General features: G+C 43.7%; 3 protein-coding genes across 11 annotated transcripts; 1 reads left to right on the top strand and 2 right to left on the bottom strand.

Moving 5' to 3' along the window:
- The first annotated feature begins 679 nt into the window (after positions 1–679).
- Positions 680–22210, top strand: chas (chascon). 9 transcript variants are annotated; one of them, XM_031979457.2, is made up of 13 exons: positions 1266–1790; positions 1937–2039; positions 5685–5870; positions 6419–6455; positions 7378–7547; positions 9119–9298; positions 12768–12983; positions 13729–13978; positions 14267–14620; positions 15034–15248; positions 15745–15991; positions 16353–16821; positions 18298–22210. In XM_031979457.2, the coding sequence occupies exons 3-13, from the start codon at positions 5802–5804 to the stop codon at positions 18827–18829; spliced, it is 2739 nt and encodes a 912-aa protein (XP_031835317.1). In that variant the 5' UTR covers positions 1266–1790; positions 1937–2039; positions 5685–5801; the 3' UTR covers positions 18830–22210. The 9 variants fall into 9 exon arrangements, with proteins under 9 accessions (XP_031835326.1, XP_031835316.1, XP_031835317.1 ...); XM_031979456.2 differs by lacking the exons at positions 1266–1790; positions 1937–2039 and adding an exon at positions 686–962; XM_031979462.2 differs by lacking the exon at positions 1937–2039 and having other exon boundaries at positions 1266–1494.
- Positions 18992–20883, bottom strand: Vkor (Vitamin-K epoxide reductase). Its single transcript, XM_031979468.2, has 3 exons — positions 20708–20883; positions 20130–20227; positions 18992–19909 (listed from the first exon to the last, which is right to left on the bottom strand). Exons 1-3 carry the CDS (start codon positions 20881–20883, stop codon positions 19683–19685), a joined length of 501 nt encoding a protein of 166 aa, XP_031835328.2. The 3' UTR covers positions 18992–19682.
- lwr (ubiquitin conjugating enzyme lesswright) lies at positions 21541–23230 on the bottom strand. Its single transcript, XM_031979470.2, has 4 exons — positions 22897–23230; positions 22273–22356; positions 21908–22170; positions 21541–21829 (listed from the first exon to the last, which is right to left on the bottom strand). The coding sequence occupies exons 1-4, from the start codon at positions 22972–22974 to the stop codon at positions 21763–21765; spliced, it is 492 nt and encodes a 163-aa protein (XP_031835330.1). The 5' UTR covers positions 22975–23230; the 3' UTR covers positions 21541–21762.
- Between the last annotated feature and the right edge of the window lie 133 nt (positions 23231–23363).

The following is a 23363-nucleotide window of genomic DNA, read 5'->3' as shown; positions in this document are numbered from 1 at the left end:
CCAGCAACCAGCGACAGTTCTACTCCGCAGAGTAGATTGTAAACATTAGCTGAACTCCGAGCCTTGAAAGCTGCGAACGTTCAGCTCTAAAAGCTAAAGTCTCGGCTCGAGTCTTCAACCTTTTAGCTACGGGAATTTTCCACTGTGCGTTAAATTAGATTACAATGTGCTATTATCGATGACAGAAAGAACTGTGCCGCTACAGCGACGTGCTGTTCGTAAAGATCATATCCGTGAAAGCCACTTCGGCGCATAATATAAGATGACATCAGCGAAAGTCATTGTAGTGGCGCATCGTATCTAAGAGCAAGGTCTCAAGCCTTTAAGAGACTCAGCCTTTAAGGTTGAGCCTCGAAGCTTCGAAGCCTAGGGCATCGTTGAGCTCCGAGCCTTCGAGACTCAACTGCGAAGGTTGAACCGCGAAGCGTCGAAGACTCGAGCGTCGCGCGACCCCGCTCCGAAACAAGTGGCCAGCTTAAAGGATAGGAAAAGACTCGACGAAGCTGCGCCCGCTATACACGAGGAACTGTTTGCAGAACGCGGTGCGTGGGACCAATTTGGTAGCCGTGTATCCCGCTCCGGCCCCGGCCGAGGAAAGTAACAGTCCCCGTTTGGATCCAGCCTGATCTCATCACTACCCGATAACTTCGGGCCGCGCTTCGTGCCGCTCCGGCGATCGTCGTCTCCTACTGGGAGAGCTCCGCGGATCCGTCAGAAAGTGCTCGATGGACGGACAGTATCGTGAGCGCTGGCCACGGCAGCATGCGCGGGAACTTGGTTCGCGGCTCCGTCACCGATTCCTCACGTTGCGACACCGCGCTCGTCGCTCGACGCGTGAACCACCCCGTCGCGATCGTTCGTTCAGTGTCGGTTTTGATCTTGCAATACGAGGCACAGGCGTGCTCGTCGCCGCGCGGGAGCGCAAGGATTTAAGAACGATCGGACCGCTCGGATCGAATCAGGTGAATGTAAACACGGCTCTTTCTCTCCTCTCTCGTGCCGCTCGGCTCTAACGCGCGCCACTTCATCCCCTCGTTCCTCCGTTGGCTACCGGCCGTCTTCGACTCGATGTCCAAGCGGAGGAATGCGGTCCAATTGGTCGGTCCTCATCTTCCACTCTAATTAGCTATTCTGTTCGCTGTTCTCGTTGCGCGGTACCAATCGAAAGTATAAACAAAGCTCGCAGCGTTCTCCTCGCTCCCGTGCTGGTCCCCTCGCGTTCAAGTCGTGGACGGATAGTAGGCCACCACGCGGTGGCCCGGGAAAACGGCTCGCCCCGCTTCCATCGAACCGCCTTTTTCCGCGAGGATGTTACGAGAGGCCTGGCATGCATTGTCAGCTCGTTACGTAACGCGGCGTGTGCACGAAAAACGATGGGAATCTTCCCAGTGCATCGGCTGGAAAGACACGTTCGCCGGCGTTCTTGCCGCCCGGCCGTCAGGAGGATCGATCTCGGCCACTCGTGGTGCTATGGTGACACTGTTTTCGGATCGCGTGGGTAGAACGATGACTCGGTGTCCAGCGGGACAGTGTGTGTTGTTTATTGTTTAGATTAATTACGCGTTTCGTGTCGAGTAGCAAATTGTCATTGCAAGAAAGACGAGACTGATCAGTTAGGTCCACGTTCCTGGGGCTAACCGTCTAGTGATCTCCCTACAGTACAGTGGAACCTCGTTTATCCGAACTACTGGCGAGAGTAAACGACAGTCTATGTGTTGGAAACGAGAAACAATCGAGGATGTAAACGGTCTCTATCATCTGAACGTAAAGATGCTCTTTCATAGGAACAAGTGAGATCAGGAGTTAAATATTTGATGAGCTTGAGTAATCCAAACTCGGTTACTCGAACTTGTCCTTCGACGTGATTGGACGAGCGAGGTTCCGTACCCATTTTTGTACTCTACTAAACTAAAATTCTATCGTTCTTGTAAGAAAGACTAGATCAGCAACAAGGCACACGTCCTTAGAGTACAGTCAAGAAGTTTGCAGAAGGATCTCGAAGCTGCACGTCGAAATATTCGTGTGACTCGGCTGAAAAGGTTTTGGGTCAAGTAGATTCTGGCGTGGGCGTGGGTGTACACTCGCTGGAAACCTGTCTGTAAAAAACTCGGACGAATATTTAACCGTGAGAGTGATCTGCGCGGAGTAAGAGGATAATCGAGTCGCTGATTTTATTTGGGAATGCTCAGGAAAATCGAGCGAACGTCGGTGCCGTCAGTTTGCCGCGCTCAGCGTTTCTCTCAAAATGGCGACGTCCTTGCCGAGGTCACGTGTCCGTCGCATTGCACGCATACCGCCCACGAGTGTCCACCTGCTCCCCCCCGATCGCTCTATTTACCCGTCGCTTTTCGTCCCTCGGTCGTGCGTTCAAATCACTGGGCCATGGTGATTCAGAGGCTGCGAAACAGCGCGTTTAACAAACGTTCTGCGCCTAATCTTCTGCGTTCTTGTTAGGGTTTGCGACTACTTCTATTACAGAATGTAATAATAGATAAATCGCGTTGAATGACTGGTAGCTCTAGTATCAATGCTTTTAGACGAAATAATTACGTTCTACTATAGTAATATATTAGTATGGTAAATACACCCAAATCTCGATTATGAATCAGTGATGCTTCGTTTGTCATTTGTCTTACTGGCTGTCCGAATTTTGCACTCGACTATCCGAACCATTTTGGTCCCGATTAAGTCACGAGAAAACTAGATTAGAAAACGTCTGAAGTAAGCAAAAACGATATCCGAACGACAAGAACCAGCAGAATTTCACGCGAGATCGTTTGAGAAGGTTCTCAACGTCGAGTGCGGAGCAGAAAAATGTCCTCCCTGTCGGACAGTTTTCACTTGTTTAGCCGCCGCACACGAGCATGACGCATCCCTGACGTCACACGCATATCCAATGAGCCGGGGCCGACACGGTCGTATATAGAATCGTCGCAGCCGTGCGTGATGTCAATGCGAATCGCACCTGTTTTCATGTTTTCAGGGGGGCACCTCCCCCGCAACTCGTTCTTCCAGCTCGAACTCGCAGTGGGAAGAAATCGACGTTTCTCTGGCCAAAAATCAGTTTATCGGATTTCTCGAGGAAACATGTTTCTTTTGATCAGAAACGAAATGTCTGCTAACAACGAGAACAATAAGTTTCTTAAAAAATAATAGGTACATATATAGATATGCAAATATAAGCAATAATGAATATTAAGAGCGAACCATGTGATATAGTTCGACTAGCAGTAGCAACGATCTTTAATTATTCATTAGGATTATGCAAGCCGGTACAAGATAATCATCATTCTTCTTTTTGCCGAATCACTGAGGAACATTGCATTGTTACCGAGATACCAGTTTACACGCGATTATTCGAACGTTACCGACTTTTGACCGGCGAAGCTGTGATCCTGCCCCGATGAAAAATGAAAGTCGATTATCCGCGGTTCGCGGTAGCCATCGCTTTGTGCCAGAAGACCGCTGCGTTACAAGCCTAGATACTAGGGGAGGAAAAATCGCGGTACTTGCGTACCTGTTCCAGCCGGGACGGGGAGAGCCCGTGCGTAATTTCAACCGCAAGGACGCTAGGCGCTCAATGGCGTAGCCTGAGCCCTCGTTTCCGTTAACTCTTCGAGGCACGCGGTTTTAAAGGGAAAAAGACCAAGTTGCGCAAAACTATGAAACGCACAAAATATAAGCTACACATAAAGTATTAAAATATTGAACTACAAATGAAAAATATTTCAAATTTTCGGGCGAGCCAAGAAATTTCCACTGTGAAGAGATAAGCAGAGTTAAACAGGAGCAGCGTCAATTCAGGTTATCAAGGACATAATTAGAAAAGTTAGTAAAAACTACAAAGAAATAGATTTAGCAGCAAACAGACTAAATCGTCCACTGAAATCCTGCGAGCCGCACTCTCATTTCCCGTAGAGAAATTCGAAAAAGTGAGTTTGATTGCTCGGTAGTGTTAAACATCAATTGGATGTTTACACTCCTGTCTATTGTTCGTACAGAACGTGTCATTTCGAAGAGTTGAATGGCTCGTGACTAGACAACGGCAACAATTTGACACAGATACGCCACTGTGATCGGCAACTGGTCCGTACGTGGCGCACGCGTGTCTTTAACCATCTCGATATCGTATCGCAGCCCATATCGAGGTGGTCGTCGCGACCACAGGCCCGCGTGCCACTGCGGCCTTCGACTTCCATGCAGAAAGAACGTCCCGATGAATTATTACACCCCGTTCACACGCACACAGAGACGCTCGGCGCGCGGCGATTACGCTTAGAAGCGTTAAATAGACTGCGTCTTCGTGCCTCTGAATCCGTGGTTCCCAACGCGGGGCGCAATCTTGATTTTTCAATTTCCATCATTCGAGGAGACTATTGTTACCTTTCCTATCCGCACATTCCGCTGAATCTGGCTTCAATGATGCGAATGATTCGATACTGAAGGAAGGAAATCGACAGGATACTAAACGAGGTGACTTGAGAGTGAAGCTGACTAATTTGCACTTAATATCAAATCGACTAAGCTGATAACGAATTGGATAATAGAGAAGAGCCTTCATTGAAATTATTTTATATTTAATCATTTCAGTCTTCTGTTGAATTTTTAAGCTTGCTATTTCCTTTGGTATCTCCTTGTATTATTATTATTTTATTTGTAGGAATTTCTTAGTGTCTTCAGTATTTCGACTGTACTTTCTTTTGTTTGTCTCTTTCGTAGACGCCATGTTCTGTAGAAGCTAGTGCAGTTAATGGCCTTCATTGTTTAGATAACAAGAATACTGATTAGAGATGACCGGGAGAGGTTGGGAACCACTGTTCTAAACGATTCACGGTGATCCTCGCGTCCAGGTGTCCTCGATCGTTCCTGGAACCGAACGTTTACAGACGTAATCGCGGATCGGTTGGCAATTAATCGTCCGGAGCGACGAGCCCACTAATGCGCGTGTAATTTCTTATTACTCCTCTCGCGTATTTTGCAATTTGTAGTAATAATAGGACATTCCTTTCGACCGAATTCGCGCGTGCAAAGGATAATCGTCGGGATACCGCGTCGGGTGACTTCGATGCGTGGTGAGGCGCCAGCGCGTAGGCCACGGCGTTTATAAATCTCGCGGAGGTATCGGGGTCTCAAGAATTTATCATTCGATTGAGATGTCGGTAACGATTATCGATTTGAAATTAATTTGTACCGATGTCCGAGCTCGGACTTATGACTGCGATAACGTTTTGTTTATTACTCGCGAACTAACGAGCGTTTAAGCCGAGCAGTTCTCATACGAATCGTGACAATAGATTTTCTTCGACTTCTTCAGACGTTCGTTAGAATATTCAAGTGAAGCTATTTGCTTTTAACATCATCTCGGATATTAACCGTTTGAATCCCACCGATTTTCGCAAGAACTCGCTCGAAAAATACCAACTGCGATCGCGCTTCGTTTCAATTTTTATAGTTTTAAGCGGGTAATAACAAAAATGAATAATTAAAAGGAAACCTGGCACTTTCAGGCAGTGTAACGGAGAACCGCCATCGCGCCGCTCGAGACTCAAACGGTTAAACATTATTGAGGCATCAATAATTACGGAATAAGAAAACTGAAACCTGTCATTTCGACTGGCGCAGTAATTCCAGCGTTAAGAGAGGGTATAATCAATGTTCTCACTCGCGTGTTGTCTTTCTTCCAGGGAAGCTGGGTCACCGGTTCGCCAAGCAGATTTCCGCTGGAGGAACTCGTGAATCGATAATCCACTTCCTGTTACGATCCTCTAAGACCACCGGGTTCCATCAGCAGGCATGATCGAATGATGGAGGTGATTTCGACACGCCGATACGAGGCTCGTCCACCGCCAGCGAGCCATCCACCGATTCTTGTGAGTAAACAGAGATCTGTCTCGTATATTTCATTCCTTGACTATCTCGCTGAAGAATCCGCTAACTAGAAAAGTCAGTAATGTAGTCTAAAAGGGAAAAACAAGTTAACCCTTTGCACTCGAAAGTTTCTCACTGGAAAAACATTTTCCGACTAGATATAGATGACATAGTTTGAAACTAATTTAATAGTTCCCAGATAAATTAAGCATCAAAGCTATTTTATTTAAATATTTCACACAATAATACAAAGTTTCATTTAGAATACTAAGTATTCAACTTCATAGTTTTGCTGTAGCAAATCAAGTGGTGACTGAGTTTCGAGTGCAAAGTGTTAATTGTACCTATTTAAATGAGTTAAAGGGATGAATCGCCCAGATTATGTCAGTTGTTAATTTGTAGTTGTAGTTGCAGTTAATTAGTTGTACATTTTCCGTCTACAACTCGCGAAATGCAAATTACATTTAATTCTTCATTTGGGCGTGTTTCCAGCTCTTCGCGTTCCGATACGATCGTTCCATTACTATTACGTTTATATTCTCTTTTTCAGATCGATCCCGAGAATTCCATAGCTCTGGTCAAAGAAGGTAATTCCCCGAACAGGACGGTCGCGCGTTGTTTGCCAACGACGGCGCTCGGTGTCGCGATTCAAACAGCCAAGATGGAAGATAAGGGGTGTAAGGCGTGTCGCGTGCAAACCGACGTCCTATTCTCGCGTGAAACGGTTCAGTGGACCGATATCTACATCTACACGTAGTGTTTTCGTTTCTCCCCTTTCTTCCATCATTCTTCTGTCTATTTATTCTGGAATTTCGATTTCGTTTCAACATTTACTCTACCATCCATTTCAAGTAAGCGGGGACAGATGGTCCATTTTTTTGAAGAACTATTACACCATAAACAACATTGATTGCTATCAAAAAGAAGTATATTTCTAAGGCAAATAATTATAAGGAGGATAATAGAACAGACCTCTGTATAATATTCAGTATATCACTAAAAATGTAGATAAATTGATACACAGATAGATAGACAGAATACATAGACTATTTATATAAATATAGATACACAAATAAATAGATAGAATACATAGACTATTCATATAAATATACATATACAGATAGATAGATAGAATACATATACTGTTCATATAAATATAGATACACAGATAGATAGATAGAATACATAGACTATTTATATAAATATAGATACACAGATAGATAGAATACACGAACAACTTATATAAATTCACAAGCACATACATTTGCCAATTTAAATGAGATCTGCTCTTACTCCAACTTATCCTACTCCAGCTTGCAAATTTCGCTGACTCATAATTCCCAAGCGTAAAGACGACGATTCTCAACGGCCCCCGGTGCCACGAGTTTTCCCAGTCCCCATAGTTCTTACTCGGACCGTCCGTCCCCTAGCCTTAGAGGAGTCGTTTCTTTTTTGCGAGCGACGAGCAACAGCCCCGAGACGAACGAATGAACCCGCTTCCGGTTTCAGAAGAATGGGAGACCCGCAAGAAGAAGGAAATCACTACCACCAGGCAGATCGAGACCAGAGTGAAGCGGCAGGTCGTGCTGGAGGACGGCGAGGTGGTCGTCGACTCCGGGCCCCAGGTCACCACGAACACCACCGAGGATGTCGAGCAACAGGAGCACACCACGCAAGAAGTACTCGAACGTTTCTTGTCCCCGGCCCGGCTTCTAATCGTTAACACTTTGCGGTCGGGCACTTTCTGCTCCGGTGTACTCGAGAAATTACCGGAACAGAGCGATCTCGCCGGGGAAAGACACGCCGAAAGCGCGGAATGAAGTTTTTCCACGGGGCACTCGGTTCCTCGGATAATCGGCTTTGAAAGTTGGAGATACGCCGATAGCTTGTAGCAGCTGTTTGCTTTGCCACGAGCACTTAAATTGCTATTAGCATGGAGCAGTTATGGCGCAGTGGACAGCTATTATGGATGGTTTCTTTTGACGAGCTGTGGTATTTGCTAGAAGCAAAGAGAGAGAGAGAGTTATGGACAGAGGCTTCGGCTAATTTCTAGTCGATGGCACCCGTGTTTGAGTAGTTCTCAAGGGGTTTCTTTAAAATTAGTCTTCCAGCAATTCGCAATTACTTTGGAGGAGAATATCTGTGGGGGATGTAGTAGTAGTCTTTTGTGTGAGATGAATTCGTTTTCTTAATGAGTATACTTGTGTACGGTAGTTTCTGGTATTTGGAGTGCAGCTTCGATTCGGATTGCTAGGCAGAGGACGCTTTGATGGATCGCTAAGTGTTGCAATTAGCATTCTGTGAGAATAGGCAACGTTTACTGTTGTAGGTCAAGTGAACTGCAGTTCTTATTTAGTTTTTATTCTGACAGTTTCCTGTTGTCGCATATGATACGTGATTTATTTTGTACGCTGTGAACGTTTAATCTCTCACTTCGGTTGAATACTGGTTTTTTTCTAACTAGATTACTATTGGAGGACATAATGCTTTAGTTTAACGACGGTGGAATTATATATTTATATAAGAATTCTCAGTCTACTTGCAACACATGCATATATACATTACCGTTTATAAATATCCGACCGTTTACAGTAATCGCCGATTGCGGAATCAAAGAAAATTAAATTCTTCACAGTCCACCATTTCATGGTTGTTAGTCTAGCGATTCCATTCGATGGAATGTGCTAATGTTAACTGTACAAACACTTCGGCCAACCATAAACTCAGTCAAAAATAGTTGTACAAACTTTGCAAAACCAAGTCGCATCTTTGCTTGGCAAGGCTGAACGCTATATTACTAAAATATCAGTAATGTTAAAGACGTATTAGCATCAAGCTATCATATTATAAATGGCCTACTAATTATAAAGGATCTACTAATTTATTAGATACATATTAATGCAATATAACTACAGTATATATATAGTAGTTATACGTAATTTCATTATATAGTCATATAGTCATATAGTCATATAGTTATATAGTTATATAGTTATATAGTTATATAGTCATATAGTCATATAGTCATATATTCATATAGTCATATAGTTATATAGTTATATAGTTATATTGTTATATGGTTATATAGTTATATAGTCATATAGTTATATAGTTATATATATATATATATATATATATATATATATATACATATTAATAAAATACAATATAACTATATGAAATTACATATAACTACGTGATTACCAAAGACGCATCAAAGCAATGTCCTTATACCAATTATCGTTCCCAGAGGCGAACAACCGGGGACCAGCCGCAAGAGGTCGAGTGGCCGACAGGTGGAAGAAGGTCCGCCGACGGTGGTAGCGTGGTCCAAAAGGAATCGAACGAGACAGTGGTGAGGAGCCGCGAGGAAATCGAGGAGAGGCTCGAGACGGAGGATTGTCAACACTTGGGAGATATCTCGGACGAGGTATACCCGCGGCGACACACCCACACCTGAATTCCACCTGCGCGTGCCGCGACACGCTCCCAGCATGCATTTATCCCGCTCGCCCGCTCGCGCGCGGTCTCTTCTTTGTCTTCCCCCCGGTGGAAAGGTCAGAACGCCATTCGAGATGGCTCGTCCCACGTGGCCGATCCAGTCTAGGGACGAACGCTTCTTATTTCCTTTCGGGGAATCCTTCCCCGCGGATCGTTCTTAGGATCGCTAGAAATTTCGGATTGCGCAGCTCTATCTCGCGGGACACTCCCTTTGCCGAGTCGGTCAAGGCCAGCCTGAGCGTGTGCACCGAGCGACCTTTTTTAAGGATGCATTGTGCGTTGTTGATTGTGTTATTATTAGACTGGTTGCTCTTGGAGATTTCTTCGCTAGTCTTTCTTTCTTCGATTGTATGCTTGTTTGTTTCCTTTGTTCTGTCCTTGATTAATTTTGGAAATTGGGGATTAACACGTTGAATGTCGTATGATTTCATGAAGTAGAATATGCAGAATGGAAAAAATAAAATATTCGATTAAATTGTATTGATATTGCACGATAATCTAATCATTAGGGACTATTATGTATAATATAGAAATGTTTTCAAATAATCGTTTCATTGAGTGTACTATAGCAATTCGATTTGGTTGGGGGTCACCAGTGACCCCATGGTATTCAGCGTGCTAAGTACGTCATTCTGTGTTTGTAAGATTACCATGAGGGTCCGGAACAAATTTCAAAGCATTAGGTCATCCCACAGATAACGTTCTTTACAATTTTTCAAGCGACAAATCATAGAACTTTCTCGGAAATCAAATAAAAGAATTGATTAAAAAATCAGCTGAGAAATGAGAGATCATCCATGGAAGTTAACATAGAAAACGTTACTTATGAGATGACTTGACACTTATCGCGACTAAATAATGGATCTATCTTCCTACTTTATAATTGTATCTTCCAATTATGAAATTTTAACTGTTCGACACGCGATCGATTGAAACTGATCAACGACAGTTTAGAAGGAAAGAAGCAGATACAGATGTCCGATAGACCTATCGCAGTTGCGAGCCTGTTTACTTCGCTTATCATAGATTTCCCAGTACCCAGTCTATCGAAGTTAACAAGTTTTTAGCGATCATCGCGTCGCGAGTCGCGAAATTTCCGCGAACCACCGCGAAAAGGACGTACGGAAAGGTCGAGCACGCGAGAGAGACTTCCTCGTGGCACAGTAACATTTCGTCCGATCATTGTCCCGCGGGGAACGGGGCAGGAATCGCTTGGAGAAGAGTCCGTTCGAGGAATCGAAAGTGTAAACTCCTCCTCCCCCCTCGCCGGAGCCGCGGAGCGCGAGATGCAGCCTCTCCGTATTGCAAAATCAGGGCAACAGGTACAATAGGATCGTTCGGAAACCGGAGATGAACATTTTTCTAGATTAGATCGATGCACCGCCAGCCTCTGATTCGAATCGCCAATTTTTTTCCGGGATTCTTTGTTTGCCGTTGCGTCGTTCCTTCGATGGACCAACGTTTCTTCGAGATTCGGTTATTCGTGTCGAGTACGATTATTCGTGTACTACATTAGTTCCAGTGTCAGATTCGTCGACGTTTCTAAATTTTAAATTTAAATCGAGAGAGTGCTAGCAAAAGGTAAAACTATTGCAAATGAACAACTGAACAACTCTTCTCGCCGAAATTCCTCGAGTAATGTTAAGAACAGTCTAATTTCGAAAATCATAGATCAAGGGGTTCAAAATTCTGATCATCGATAACCCACTGCCGCAAACGACTGTAGCCTTATTTTTACTATATATAGGCAAACTACAGCTATAACTAACTTAAAACTAAAACTGCGGGGAATGGGTTATCGATCAAAACTTTACCCAACCACTGCCACAAAATCGAGTCCTCCGCCTCCCTTCACAAGGGGTCGGCTTCCGGTAAGCTCGGTGTTAACACTTTACCGACCGGCCGCTCAGCCACAGATTCACCCTGGCGCTCTGTTTCGGTTTAAACGCACACCCCCATTCGCTGTCTTTCTCACCCTTGCACCCTTCTCGCTCGCATCTTTCGTCCACAGTTAAAATTCAGTCGCGTACACGCTTCTCTCACGGCCCAGTCGCTCAAGATTCTCCGACTAAGCGTCAGTTGTAAAAAGCCGATTAATAGGCTATCGGTCGGTAAAGCGTTAAGAGGCTCCGTTCAGGACGAGCAGGAACAGGTCAGGTAGGGATAACGCGGACGAGCGACGGAGAAAGAGAAAGGGAGAGAGGGACAGCGCAGGGGAGCACGCGCGAAGAGGGAAGGGTCGAGAAGTGGAAGTCGATGATCTCTCGGGTACGTCGCGTCGTTGGCTCTCCCTTCACCTGAATGCCGGCGAACCGGCCCGCACGGGACGCGGACCCAGTCGCACCAGCTGTTCGTTCCCGAGCCGAGCCTATCCTCGCCGGTTTCTGGCCTCTCTCGCGTGTCCAGGGCATTCCAGGCTCCGTCGCCTCCGTCCCGATCTCGCGCCGATCCTGCACGATAAGGGACGCGACGTCCTCTCTCGCCGCCGAGTTACCCGGGGCACCGGTATGCGGTAGCCGATTCCGCCGCGGACTCGTTGCGCCGCTTATCCGATCGACGGACCGCTGGATCAGTGCGCGGTGTTCCACGATCGCCGGTGCTTCCGCGATCGACGTCGCAGGGAAGCTTCGCTTGTGCCCCGTCGTTCCCAAAAAGAGACGGGGAGTTCGATTCGAGAGGAGCCGATCTTCCGCAAGGTTACCGCGATCTCCGTCGGTCTCCGGTGAACGTTTCCGAGTCGTTCGCGCTGCAGTTGGTTCGGTAGAGGTTGACGTTTCGGTGATTTCAACGCGCGGTCGGACGCGGTTGTGTCGGCGCTCGGCTTCGAGTGAGGTCTATTGCTTCATTCGGTTGGGTAGCTTCTCGTGACGCGAGGTTTCATTTGGAATGATCGCTGTTTCGGTGGTTCTGTCAGGCGATGGGACGCGATGTCAGCTCGGTTCGAGCGCGATAGCTCGTTACTCGTTTAATTCACTTTCAGTGGAGTCTGTTAGTTGTATTTGTACGATAGAATAGTCCTGTCGACGAGCAGCCTTTCCATTCCGGTGATTCAGAGGCACGACGGATCGTCCTTTGAGCGGAGATCTCTTTTCAGCCGAGATCGATCGGCAGCGGTGCGCGCGAATCTTTCGCAAGACCCCTCTAACCCGGTTTTATTTTTGTCGTGGGGGCCGGGTGTCGTGACCTCAGCCGTTAGAAACACCTTTCCATCCACTTGTCGAACGGAGGCAAGAGCCGGGCCGAAGGCCGGTCGCCGGACGATCCGGTTTATCCGCGGCGGGATATTTCGGTCCGTTGCGCCAGCCCGGCCGATCTTTAGGCCTCGGATAACGACCGGCGGTCCGCGGGTGTCCCGACCTGACCGGAGTGACTCATCTGGTTCTCGCACGCGTGCACAGGCCTACCAGAACGCGGTGAGGACGAACCGGGGCGACCTGAGGGCCGCCCTAGCCGAGTCCTGCAAGCAGTTGGCGTCGCAAACAGGTCCCAGGGTCGTCCAGCACACGACCAAATCGAACAAGGTGATCGACACGGAAAAGACCTTGGAGAAGAAGGAGCTGAAACCCGACGGGCTGATCGTCACCGAGAGAAAGCGCACCGTGGAGCACGAGGAGGTCGGTACCCCGTCGGTCTTTTTATCCAGAGAAAAATTATACCGCCGAATTTTTCTTAACGCGTCCCGTGCCGCGTGGCGCGTATACGACCCACGCTGAATTTTCCGTGAAGACCGAAAATGAATTTTCATTGGAAAACGAAGAACTTTTTATAAATTTAGTGTAGAGTCAGAAATAGGTATTTTAATATCGTGTATACTGTGTTTGTTTAATTTTAATTGATTGTAAAGGTGAGGGTCGTATACGCCTCGTACGGCCTGAACGGAAAGTCTTGGAAAAATGGTCCGCCACGGAACGTGTTAACTTGAAATTGTGAAATTTACCAAATTTTTATTAGTAGCATGAAGGACGATTGGAAACTTTTGTCAAGTGAAGTTTACGGAAAAATTTTAGATTCATGCTAGCTAGGTTTATGAATAGTTGCACTGTTCATTCTATTGTTCCTAGAAACATTGATGTTTTATATCTTGGACGCCTAACGATCTTATCGCGAACTTTGTATTTACATTTACGCGATTCCTATCTCGGATGTTTCTCTTCGTCTAAGTTGAACGATTTTCGAAGCGATTATTCTATCCTCAATTATAACGAATTACAGTAAACCTAGAGACGGATTGAGCCTTGATTTCTTTAGTTTCCTAATGAGTTTGCTGGCCATGGAACAGTTTGAATGATTGGATATTCTGATTGTACATAGATATGATTCGTACGCGATGTATTAGAATGTTTGCTATGTGGGTCACAGATAAAGGACGACGAGGTTCCCGATGACGTGAGCGACGATCTGAATGGCGACGAGGCGACGGAGACGAGGAAAGAGAGCTCCCAGAGGTTCGTCAAGAAGAGGGACGAAGACGTGGTCGATTACATCTCGGGCGGCGAGAGGGTTGGTCGAGAGATGCGGTACGTCGCGGAGACGACCGAGGGAGAACGCATCGGCGACTGGACACCGTTGACGACGGCCATGAGGACCGCTCGTTTCCATAAGCACTCTGGTAGACCTTGCCGGATTCTTAGACACCTTAACACTAGAACTACCGAGCAGTCGAATTCTTCTATAAGGACTCTAAGAGTGCAGCTATTATCGAGATTTCAATTGACTTACGATCCAACGATTTTCTCAGAAATGACTCAAAAAATTAATGTAGATAAGTACAAACTACTATAAAGAAATTGAGAACTCAACAAACGTATTTCTACAAGTTTTACAAGAAAATACTGGTAGTTCTAGCGTTAATTTCCGCTGCAACTCGACTATTTATATATCGACGAATCGTTTGCAGGGTTCCCCGCGGAGGGATTCCCCTCGCGAAAGGACGTGCTGACGAAGAAGCCGCTGGACCTCGAAGAAGAGGACGAAGCCAGGAAATTCGAGACCTCGAAATGGTTGGAGAGTCACTTCGGCAGCGAGTCGCGGTCCTCCCACGGCTCCATCGAGGCTGACGAGACGCACCTGCCGACCAGCACCAACACTAGCTACATCAACGTCACCATGAAGTCCTGTGCCCCTAAGGAACGGGACTGTCAAAATGGGAACTCCAACAGGCAGACGTATCGAAGCACTGGCAGAGATTCGACCTCGCCTTCGGGCTATTTCCACGGGATCAGCGACTGGTCCGAGAGATATCAGGGCAGAGGTATTTAGCAGGATAGAGGACAATTAACCCCTTGACCCACCATGTCGTGTCAGACTCGTGACGAAGGTTTTTGATTGATTTCGAGAAACCTGAGTATTTATTTCTTTTTTAATATAGATTTAATGATATTTTTCTGTTGTCAACTGTTGTCCTGTAAACGTCGATAGAATAAGCAACAAAATTTGTTCTTTCCTTAATGAATTGTTAAGGACAAAGCAATTGCATCGATCATAGTTAAGAAATAAATCTTGGGGCAATATGGACTCTTTATGGTCAGGCTTAATTTTTCATCATTATGTGTATTAAATAAATAATGCTCATGAAATTTAGTGTGCATGCTATTGACGCGTTCCGTAAACCTAGTGTCAACGCTGTGGAAAGGACGTTAACTAAAGAAACTGTTTGTCATCCAGAAAGACAGAATCACGTGAGAACGAGCTCTCCGTCGCAGTACGTGGAAATCGTTCACACGAACGGGAACAGCAACGACCACCTCAGGAACAACCAGGTCCAAGAGTCCACGTACTCGAAAACGTACGAATCCGTTCATCGTCGCGAGCACCAGGAGTTGGTGAACGATCGGCAACGCACCCCTTCTCCGCCGGTTCGCAGGAAGTCCAAGGAACAGGTACGAAGTCCTTTTAGAAAATAGACTTCTGAATGATAAAAGTTGCATTTTACGTTGACTGCCATAGTAGGCATCAATGATTGGAGCTTCCAAATTGCTGATGAACAATTGCAATAAGAAACTTGATTTTGAATAAAAATATTTAGTAACATAAGTAGATTATAGTAGTAAATCATTAATAATTATTTTCAATGTCGTTTGCCCTTGTTATTAAAGACTATGTATTACTGTTCGAAACGATAGAAATTCAAAAAGATTATTGTTCTAACTTTGCTACTAAGATAAGTATGACAGTTGAAGCTTATTATCTTGATATCAGTGTGGATGCTAATAGACTGTGAACCATTATATGAATTTCAATTTAGAATATAAATAAGAAAATATTTGTCCTGATGAAAAGCACACTTCATTGATTTCGTATAGTTTCGCATTCTATGCAATTCTGTATCCCAAATTTCGGTGCATCAAAGTTAGTACTAATGACGATGGTTTCCAGTGGTCCGCTAAGTCCGAGGAACGAGCCAGCTTGAACGGTTCGGTGCCGGTTCGAACCTCGAGTCCTGTCCACGTTGTACAGAGAACTTGGGAGAACCGCGGTCGAGAGGTGCAGGAGCAAACACTGGACCGGGATACACAGAAGAAGACGGGGTCCAGGTCCAGGTCAACTTCACCTGCACCTGAGTTGACACCGAAGAACAACAAAAAGGCCAGCGAGACGCCGAGTCCTGCTCGACCGGCTAAAAGTACGTGTTCCTGAATACAATCATTAGAATACAGAAAATAACAGTATATTCAATAGTTTCAATAATTTTATTCAAACGGATGTATCTTGTAGCTTTGAAGTTACGTTGAACGTAAACTCCTGTGTATATGAAAGTTTAAGTTGATCAATTATTTAATGGCATTCGTCAGTTTTTAATAAAAAATAAAATAAATCAATTTAACCCAGTATATTGATGTGTGACTTCAAAGTCACACGGGCCTGCAGAGGGTTAATATTAAATATCAAATTCTACGATTTTGCTTTGTCGAATCAATTCAAGACTGAGAGGCACCTGCAAAGGGTTAAGTGACAATGGACTCATTCTACGATGATGGTTTAAGGCTCGGGACACTCCAAGTACAAAATAGGGGAATCTTTCCGGAAGTTGGTGGGCAAGCTGCGCTCGGCTAGCTCCGAGAGGAAGAACAAACGGGCCAGTAGCAGTTCCACCTCGCAGTTGACTCAGACCGACGACAACGGGCCCACTTATCTGCAGTATAACGTGATCGACAAGAATATTCCCTTGGTGAACGAGAGAGACGCCGAGGAGAAGCCACCGGAACGGCCAGCTAGGTCGTCGAAGAACGCGGTCCTGAATAATAATGGGAACAAGATCGGTAAAACCGTCAGGACCAGCGAGCGTGTCGTTCAGGAACAGTGGCAGAGGAGCGAGTCGACGCCACCTGTTCAAAGGTATTATCTAGGGGAGGATCCCTTCGGGGGAAGCATCTACGGCCGTGAAAAAGGGTACAGAGACGCAAGACGGTCGGGGAAGCCCCGTACTAGAGCCGCTCCCGAGACAGAGTACAGGTAACCGAGCTACTATTAGGTCGATGCATACAAAATGTCGTCTCGTGTCAGCCACGCTGCAAGCGAATAGAGAGGGGAAAGGGGTCGTCTCATTTAGATTGTGACATACTGCTTCCAACTGTTCAACCCTTTGCACTCGAGAGGTGACTCTAGTCACCGCTTGATTTGATGCAGCGAAACTATGAAGTGGAATGTTTAGTATTTTGGATTAAACGTTGTATTACTACGTGAAATATTTGAATGAAATAGCTTTGATGCTTGATTTATCTGTGAACGCTGATGTCTGAACACAGAAACTTAAGTAGAGTCACGATGCAAATGGGTTGATAAACATTCAACGAGACAGTTTTGTCACAGTCTGTGCAGGAGTACTTTACATGCGGGGCTAGCTTCAATGGTGGATGATACAGGTTGTAATTATTTCAGTAATACACATTAGTGGAGTGGTGCGTGGTTATCATAGGATCAATTCTTGAGACATTGCTACTAAACATTCTCAGACTCATAAACTTAACCCGTTCCATACCGAACTCTTTATTTACTTGTCTTTCAATTTAACCCCAAAAGTAATGGAAACCCTGTATGAGAGCTGTATGAGAAATTATTCCAATTTACGCATAAAAGAGGCTCGCGTGAAAACAGTCCGCGTAAATCGAGGGTCAGATTAATAATAATAATAATAATAATAATAATAATAATTGGATAATATTTATTATATTTTCGCTATTTCGTTCACGCGTAAATGTTATGAAATATACGAAGTAATAATTGAAATTTCAAATTGGCCCCTTAACCCTTAGCACTCCAGGTTGTTAATCTATCAGCAACTGCAACTAATTTTTATAGTATTCCTAGCGAAAATTAGAAATGCTGTAACATTTCTTAGATCTTTCATTTTCCTTCTTAGTGCAAAATTTGGATGTGTGGAGAATCTAATAATTTTAGGGTAGTTTCTTTAAGATTCATTGAAATATCTAATATCATTCCCGGTGCAATATTGGAGCCTACAGAGTTCAAAGGGTTAAAGTCATCCACCGTTGAAACGGCTTCCACGCGCGATAAAACGCCTCCCTCGACGCGTTACTCGAAGAAATCCACGCGCCTCGAAGCGCGCCGGCGGGGAACGACATTTCGCATGCAGGGGCCTGAGAAAACCCTTAAAAACGGCTAATCGATCCGCGTGGTGCAAGCTAATTGTAAGGCGGGGTGTCTTGTTACTCGTCCGCGAGCGAAGCGTCGAGAGATAGTTGACGGTAAGCCGATACGGGCTTGCGTAATCGGCTTAGATCCGAGACGTTGCGCTTCGCTTGGCCTATAAATCGTGTGTACGTCGACGAAAGTCGGTCGCTTCGACAATGGGTGAAGGCTGCATGAAAGGGGAGAGCATGTGTTGCCGCTACGCAGTAGTTTTCGGCTGACCGAGAGCGGTCCTCCGGCAAACCGGCCAGTGAAATTCTCGAATCGGCGCGGTTTCAGCGTCGCCTCCAGTTCCCTAGGCAGGTTTAGCAAGTCCACCGGCCGATTGGTCAACGATTACGAGAGGGACGAGCACCTGAGGACGACGCAAACGTTACCGAGGAACCTGCACTCGGTCGGACAGGCGGCTAGATCGGCGAACCAGTTGGCGCCACGACGCCAGCAACCGGTAAAACAGACCGCGTACCATACTATGGCCCCGCCGCCGCCGTCGAACCAGTCCCGCCAATACGGGAGCATGATCAATATATCGATAAAGAACACGGTGAAATCGCCGAAAATCCCCGTGCAAAGTGTTCAGGCCCCGGTGAAGCCGGAAAGGACGTACAAGTCCTCGTTGTCCCGCAGCAAGAGCTTCAACGTCGAAGCGGCCAGAAATGGCAGCAACGCGCCGTCGCCGAGGATACCCTGCACGTCCAGCCTGCAGTTCAATCGGCTCGACGAAACGCCACCCTTGAAAAGTCCTGGTATATTGGCTAGTATCAGTCGTAGCAATAAAGATTTGTTGAAGGACACCAGATACGAATACTAAATTTGTTCTTTTCGTTGAATTATTCGAGGACTAGTTTAAGTTAGGTTATACGAAGTTTGGGATCTGGCGGTGATTCTTTGAGAAATTTGATCCACTCGCCGATTCGACTTTGTATTGCGACGGAATGATTTGATTTTGTTGCTGGAGACATGTAACCTGAAATTCTTTATTTGGAATGGATTTATTTGTATACATCGCGAATTGACATTGTTCTGTGTACAAAGTAACGTTACATTGCTTAGTGGATGGTATATCGAATACTTAATTTTACTGTGGTTCAGGTTATGTGAAATGCATTTCTTTTATCTCGTTGTGTCAGACGACAATCCAAGATTACATATCAAATCGGTAGAGAAGGATGAACAACGTTTCCGTTTATAATCTTATTTATCGCAGTTGTATAAAGATAAAATTTATTTTCGTAAATTGCATATCAAAATAGTGCGGAGAAGTAACGCCATTACGATCTATAAAATATGGAAGTGAGCTCGTTGATGTTTATGCACATTTGTAATTGTATAATTTCTAAAGAGACAAACTAAATGGATATACATATATATATTTATTTTCTTTGTAAAAATCTGGATATTACTTTCATTATAAATGCATAAACATCTATTATTCACTAGTAAGTAAAAGGTAGATTTAAATGGAACATGTGACTCTGTTAGTAACATGGCTCATCTCAAGAGTATCTTAACAGTTAATAATCATGATCGTAATCTTATATCTGGCTTGGATATGATTAATTCATTAAAACAGAGCAAAAGCTTCTGCTTAGTAATCGATTGATTCTAATGGATGTTCTTAACGAATTGTAACTGTGAATCTTCAGCATCCTCTTTAGAAATCTTTAATTCTTCTTCTTTTTCTTCTTCTTGTTCGTGCCATCTTGGGATAATTTTTGATGTTTCTTAACGGCAAGTATTAGAATAACAGCGTTTATAATGTAAGAACTAACACAGACCACACACACGTTATTCAGAATGTACAAAATGTAGGCCAGATAAATCGTACCAAGATTCGCGCAAACTCCCAACGTCACGACGAGGATTGAAGTGGGATATTTATTAAACACATCTAAAAAAACAAACACTTATTAGCATATTAATAAACGATAGAATAAAATATTTTATTAAGAAACAATTCTGCTATAACGCGTGCCTCGTTTAATTTATTTTCATTAGCTTTCGCCACTCAAACTACGTAGATCGTTTCATTGTCTATTTTTAAATTTCCCGCGCGATATCTATGGAAAACTTCCGCCGCATTATAGCAGATACGTGAAAGTAATACGTACTGAGTATCGCGACCAAAGCATAAAATATTAATCCATATATAGGATTTAGCATGTATAAAGGAGACGTTTCTGGAATTATTCCGAAACCTTTTCCGTAGCTGAAATAAAATGCTTTTTTCAATTACAGTTATTCAAATGTCACATGTTATACGTCGTATCAACGACCATCTGCGGATGTTCCCTTTTATTCGAACAAATTTCCATACACTGTAGGTTAAGCGTGTACATATTCATACCAATTAAATTCAATGCAATATTCAATGTACCGAATTAATTGATAACTTGTAATCTCCTATGTGTTTCATTCAAGGTTGATTTGCATGTGATACAGACTGATTAAAATTTTTCATCGTTCCAGCATTGGTAAACAACTTTATATAAGCGATATGCAGCATTATTTAATCATACTTTGAAGCAAAAATAATATTCATCCGTTTCAATTACTTCAATGCTCGTATCGATACGTGTTAAACGTTCTTTGAAACCTCGGTGTATCTGAAGAGGTGCTGCTAACTTCACACCGCTCGAATCGGCGAATACGCAAATACCTTATAGATATAAATGCCGTGAAAACTTACTCGGACGTAAATAGTTTCGTGCAGCTGATGTGTTCGCTAATGTCGCACATTGCCTCGTAAGAGTCGTCTTCTTCTTTCTTTATTTCCACGATATACGCGTAATAACTGAGGGCAAATCCTAGGACGCATGCCGACGTAATTGCAGCGTTTAATTTCCATGTTGACCGTTTAGACATAGTTCGACAAGTTTCACAAATCCACGAGTAATTTAAATGTAACGGAGGACCGCGTTCGCGTGACAGTAATTTCGACCGATCGAATGAGTATTTCCACTTAAAAATTTCTCGGACGGTAAGTCATGTTTCACGATGGTCGCGAATAAGGCGGTTGCGGCGATCGATAATCAAACCAGCGTGAAACATGCAGCAAGATTGAACCGACGTGATCAATGACAAGTGTTTTTAATATCGAATGTGCACTGTAATCTCTTCCCACCACTCAGGCTTTTGGATGGCATCGAGTATATCAAATTCGTCACGATTATAATATCAATTGACAGAACTTTCTTTAAATAGATTGTAAGAAATATACTTCGTATATTTAATAAACTTAAAAAGATTTTGAATTTTAAATACATTCTTTTTTGAAGGTACTAACTACTTACGAATTGAAGGGAAAATTTGGTTTTCTTCTCATTTTCATTGTAGAATCTCGTTCATAGTTCACCACAAATACTTATCAATAGTAGTCACTAAGCCTTATAAATTAAGTGATAGCTCAGAAAGAAGTCACTAAGAAGTACTGTAGATAATAAAAAAAAAAATTGTCAACAAAAAGTCTTCCGAATACAACTTGACGTGAGAATATAGATAATTTCTTGAGAGAGGGCAATATCTTGTTTTTTTCATACTTAACGTAGCACATAATTAATACAGAATATTAATAATTATGTGTGAGAATTTTGTTACACAAAAGAAAATGCAGATAATAGAAAATTAACTACGTTATACATTAATGTTACTTATAAAAAAGATAAGAATATTAGAATATACTATAGGTATACAATAACTTCTTTATAGCTGGAATATTTGAATTTAATGATACTTAATGTAAACTTATTCCTGGGGAGCCATTGCTCTAGCTTGAGCTCTGACACGTTTTTCGTATTCCAAGCGATTTTGACTGTAACAATATAAGAAGTTATTTGTTTCGCTGTGCCTCTCGATTTGAATTCAAACCAGTACGAACCAAAAATATTACCAGTATATTGTGTATGCTTCTGCTTGAGCTGGATCTTTGACATTTGGTTCATTTAACAGATCCTGTATGCCAAGTAAGATTTGTTTAATAGTGATAGCAGGTCTCCAATCTTTTTCTTCATCTAAGAGTGACAAACAAACAGTTCCTGAGGGATACACGTTTGGATGAAACAATGGAGGTTCAAATTTACACTTTGGTGGGCTGGAGGGATAATCATCTTTGAAGATCATGCGTAATTTGTATAATCCACCCTCCCATGGCGTCTATAACAATTAGTATTAAATGATATTAATCTAAGAACCACATTTAAGATGTAATTTCATTCAAAGTCTTACACCAACAGCGAATTGTAAAATCGAACTTACAGACTTTTTCCCAGGAATTGCACACTCCCAGCTCATCAAGTTAAGAGTTCCATCTGGATTTTTAATTGGTCTTGCTACGAATCCCTAAAATGTAAATCATTCAATCTACGATCCTAATTCCTTTCGATTCTTACCCATAGCAAAACTCTAAGACATTCATACAGAAAAGAAGCTTACAGTTTCCCAACTAAACTATACAAAATCTTCAAAGTAAAGTGGGTAGTATTTTAAAAATGGAGGAATTCCTAACTGTTGTGTCTCAGAATACTGATCCATATTCTCAATAAAACCGTCAATAATTTATTAAGTCCCAACGAGAAGAAAGTTCTACAAAGGCAACAGTTCTAAACTGTTTTATTCGTATCAGCGATATATCAGTGTTGAAAAACAGTTTATAACCTTAAGGTTATGGTATCAACCGAGTAGTCATTTTGCAAGGAATAATCCCCGAACTGTCGATAACAAACCGTTGTTTGTATTCGAACAACATTCGGTGAAGAAACATCTAGATTTTACTGGATTATAAAGGAGGGACATTCTAGAAGTATCATACAATAGATTACAAAGTTAGTAAGGCGCGACTCGAGACCGTAGCAAGTAGAAGCGGTAAAGCAGATATCTTACGAAAGGATGATCTTTCCTCCATGCTTTTCGCTCTTCGCCGAGCCTGGCAACTGCGATGCCTGATATTGTACTTGACATATTTGGGCGCGAAATATAATCAGGACCGTGGATGGACGTGGATCGCGGTGTTATCACGGCGCTGGACGATACCGATCCCGACTTTCAATTCCAGGCACTTTACGCGCCGAAATTTCATCAAACACAGGCAGCACAAGGGTGAAAGCGATTCGTGTGTATGGGGTGCGTGTTCGGAAAACCTATGGATCTGCAAACGGCGCCCCACGGCTCCTCAATGGGAATGCTTTTTCACAGAGTCCAGATTCGCATTAGGACCTCTGCTGGTGAAGGAAGATACATGTTTTGGACAAATCTTGAAGAACAGTACCAATCAAATAATAGAGCACATTTGTCCAATTCGATGGTTGGCCGGCGATTCGCAACAGTTCTCGATCAGTTAACTTCCGCTG

The sequence above is a fragment of the Nomia melanderi genome, chromosome 4 (genome assembly GCF_051020985.1).
Source record: "Nomia melanderi isolate GNS246 chromosome 4, iyNomMela1, whole genome shotgun sequence".
Taxonomy (NCBI): Eukaryota; Metazoa; Arthropoda; class Insecta; order Hymenoptera; family Halictidae; genus Nomia; species Nomia melanderi.
The sequence above is the reverse complement of the archived record's forward strand: the minus strand, read 5'-3'. Positions and strand labels throughout refer to the sequence as shown.

Coding starts and splice junctions, on each gene's coding strand:
- lwr (XM_031979470.2), bottom strand. CDS start 22,974: ATGTCAAGTACAATATCAGGCATCGCAGTTGCCAGGCTCGGCGAAGAG. Junction 22,171..22,272: donor CAATTCCTGGGAAAAAGTCT/GTAAGTTCGATT, acceptor TAATTGTTATAG/ACGCCATGGGAGGGTGGATT. Junction 21,830..21,907: donor GAAGCATACACAATATACTG/GTAATATTTTTG, acceptor ATATTGTTACAG/TCAAAATCGCTTGGAATACG.
- chas (XM_031979456.2), top strand. CDS start 5,802: ATGATGGAGGTGATTTCGACACGCCGATACGAGGCTCGTCCACCGCCA. Junction 7,548..9,118: donor AGGAGCACACCACGCAAGAA/GTACTCGAACGT, acceptor TATCGTTCCCAG/AGGCGAACAACCGGGGACCA. Junction 12,984..13,728: donor GCACCGTGGAGCACGAGGAG/GTCGGTACCCCG, acceptor TGTGGGTCACAG/ATAAAGGACGACGAGGTTCC.
- Vkor (XM_031979468.2), bottom strand. CDS start 20,883: ATGTCTAAACGGTCAACATGGAAATTAAACGCTGCAATTACGTCGGCA. Junction 20,228..20,707: donor ACGAAACTATTTACGTCCGA/GTAAGTTTTCAC, acceptor ATTTTATTTCAG/CTACGGAAAAGGTTTCGGAA. Junction 19,910..20,129: donor TGCTTTGGTCGCGATACTCA/GTACGTATTACT, acceptor TTGTTTTTTTAG/ATGTGTTTAATAAATATCCC.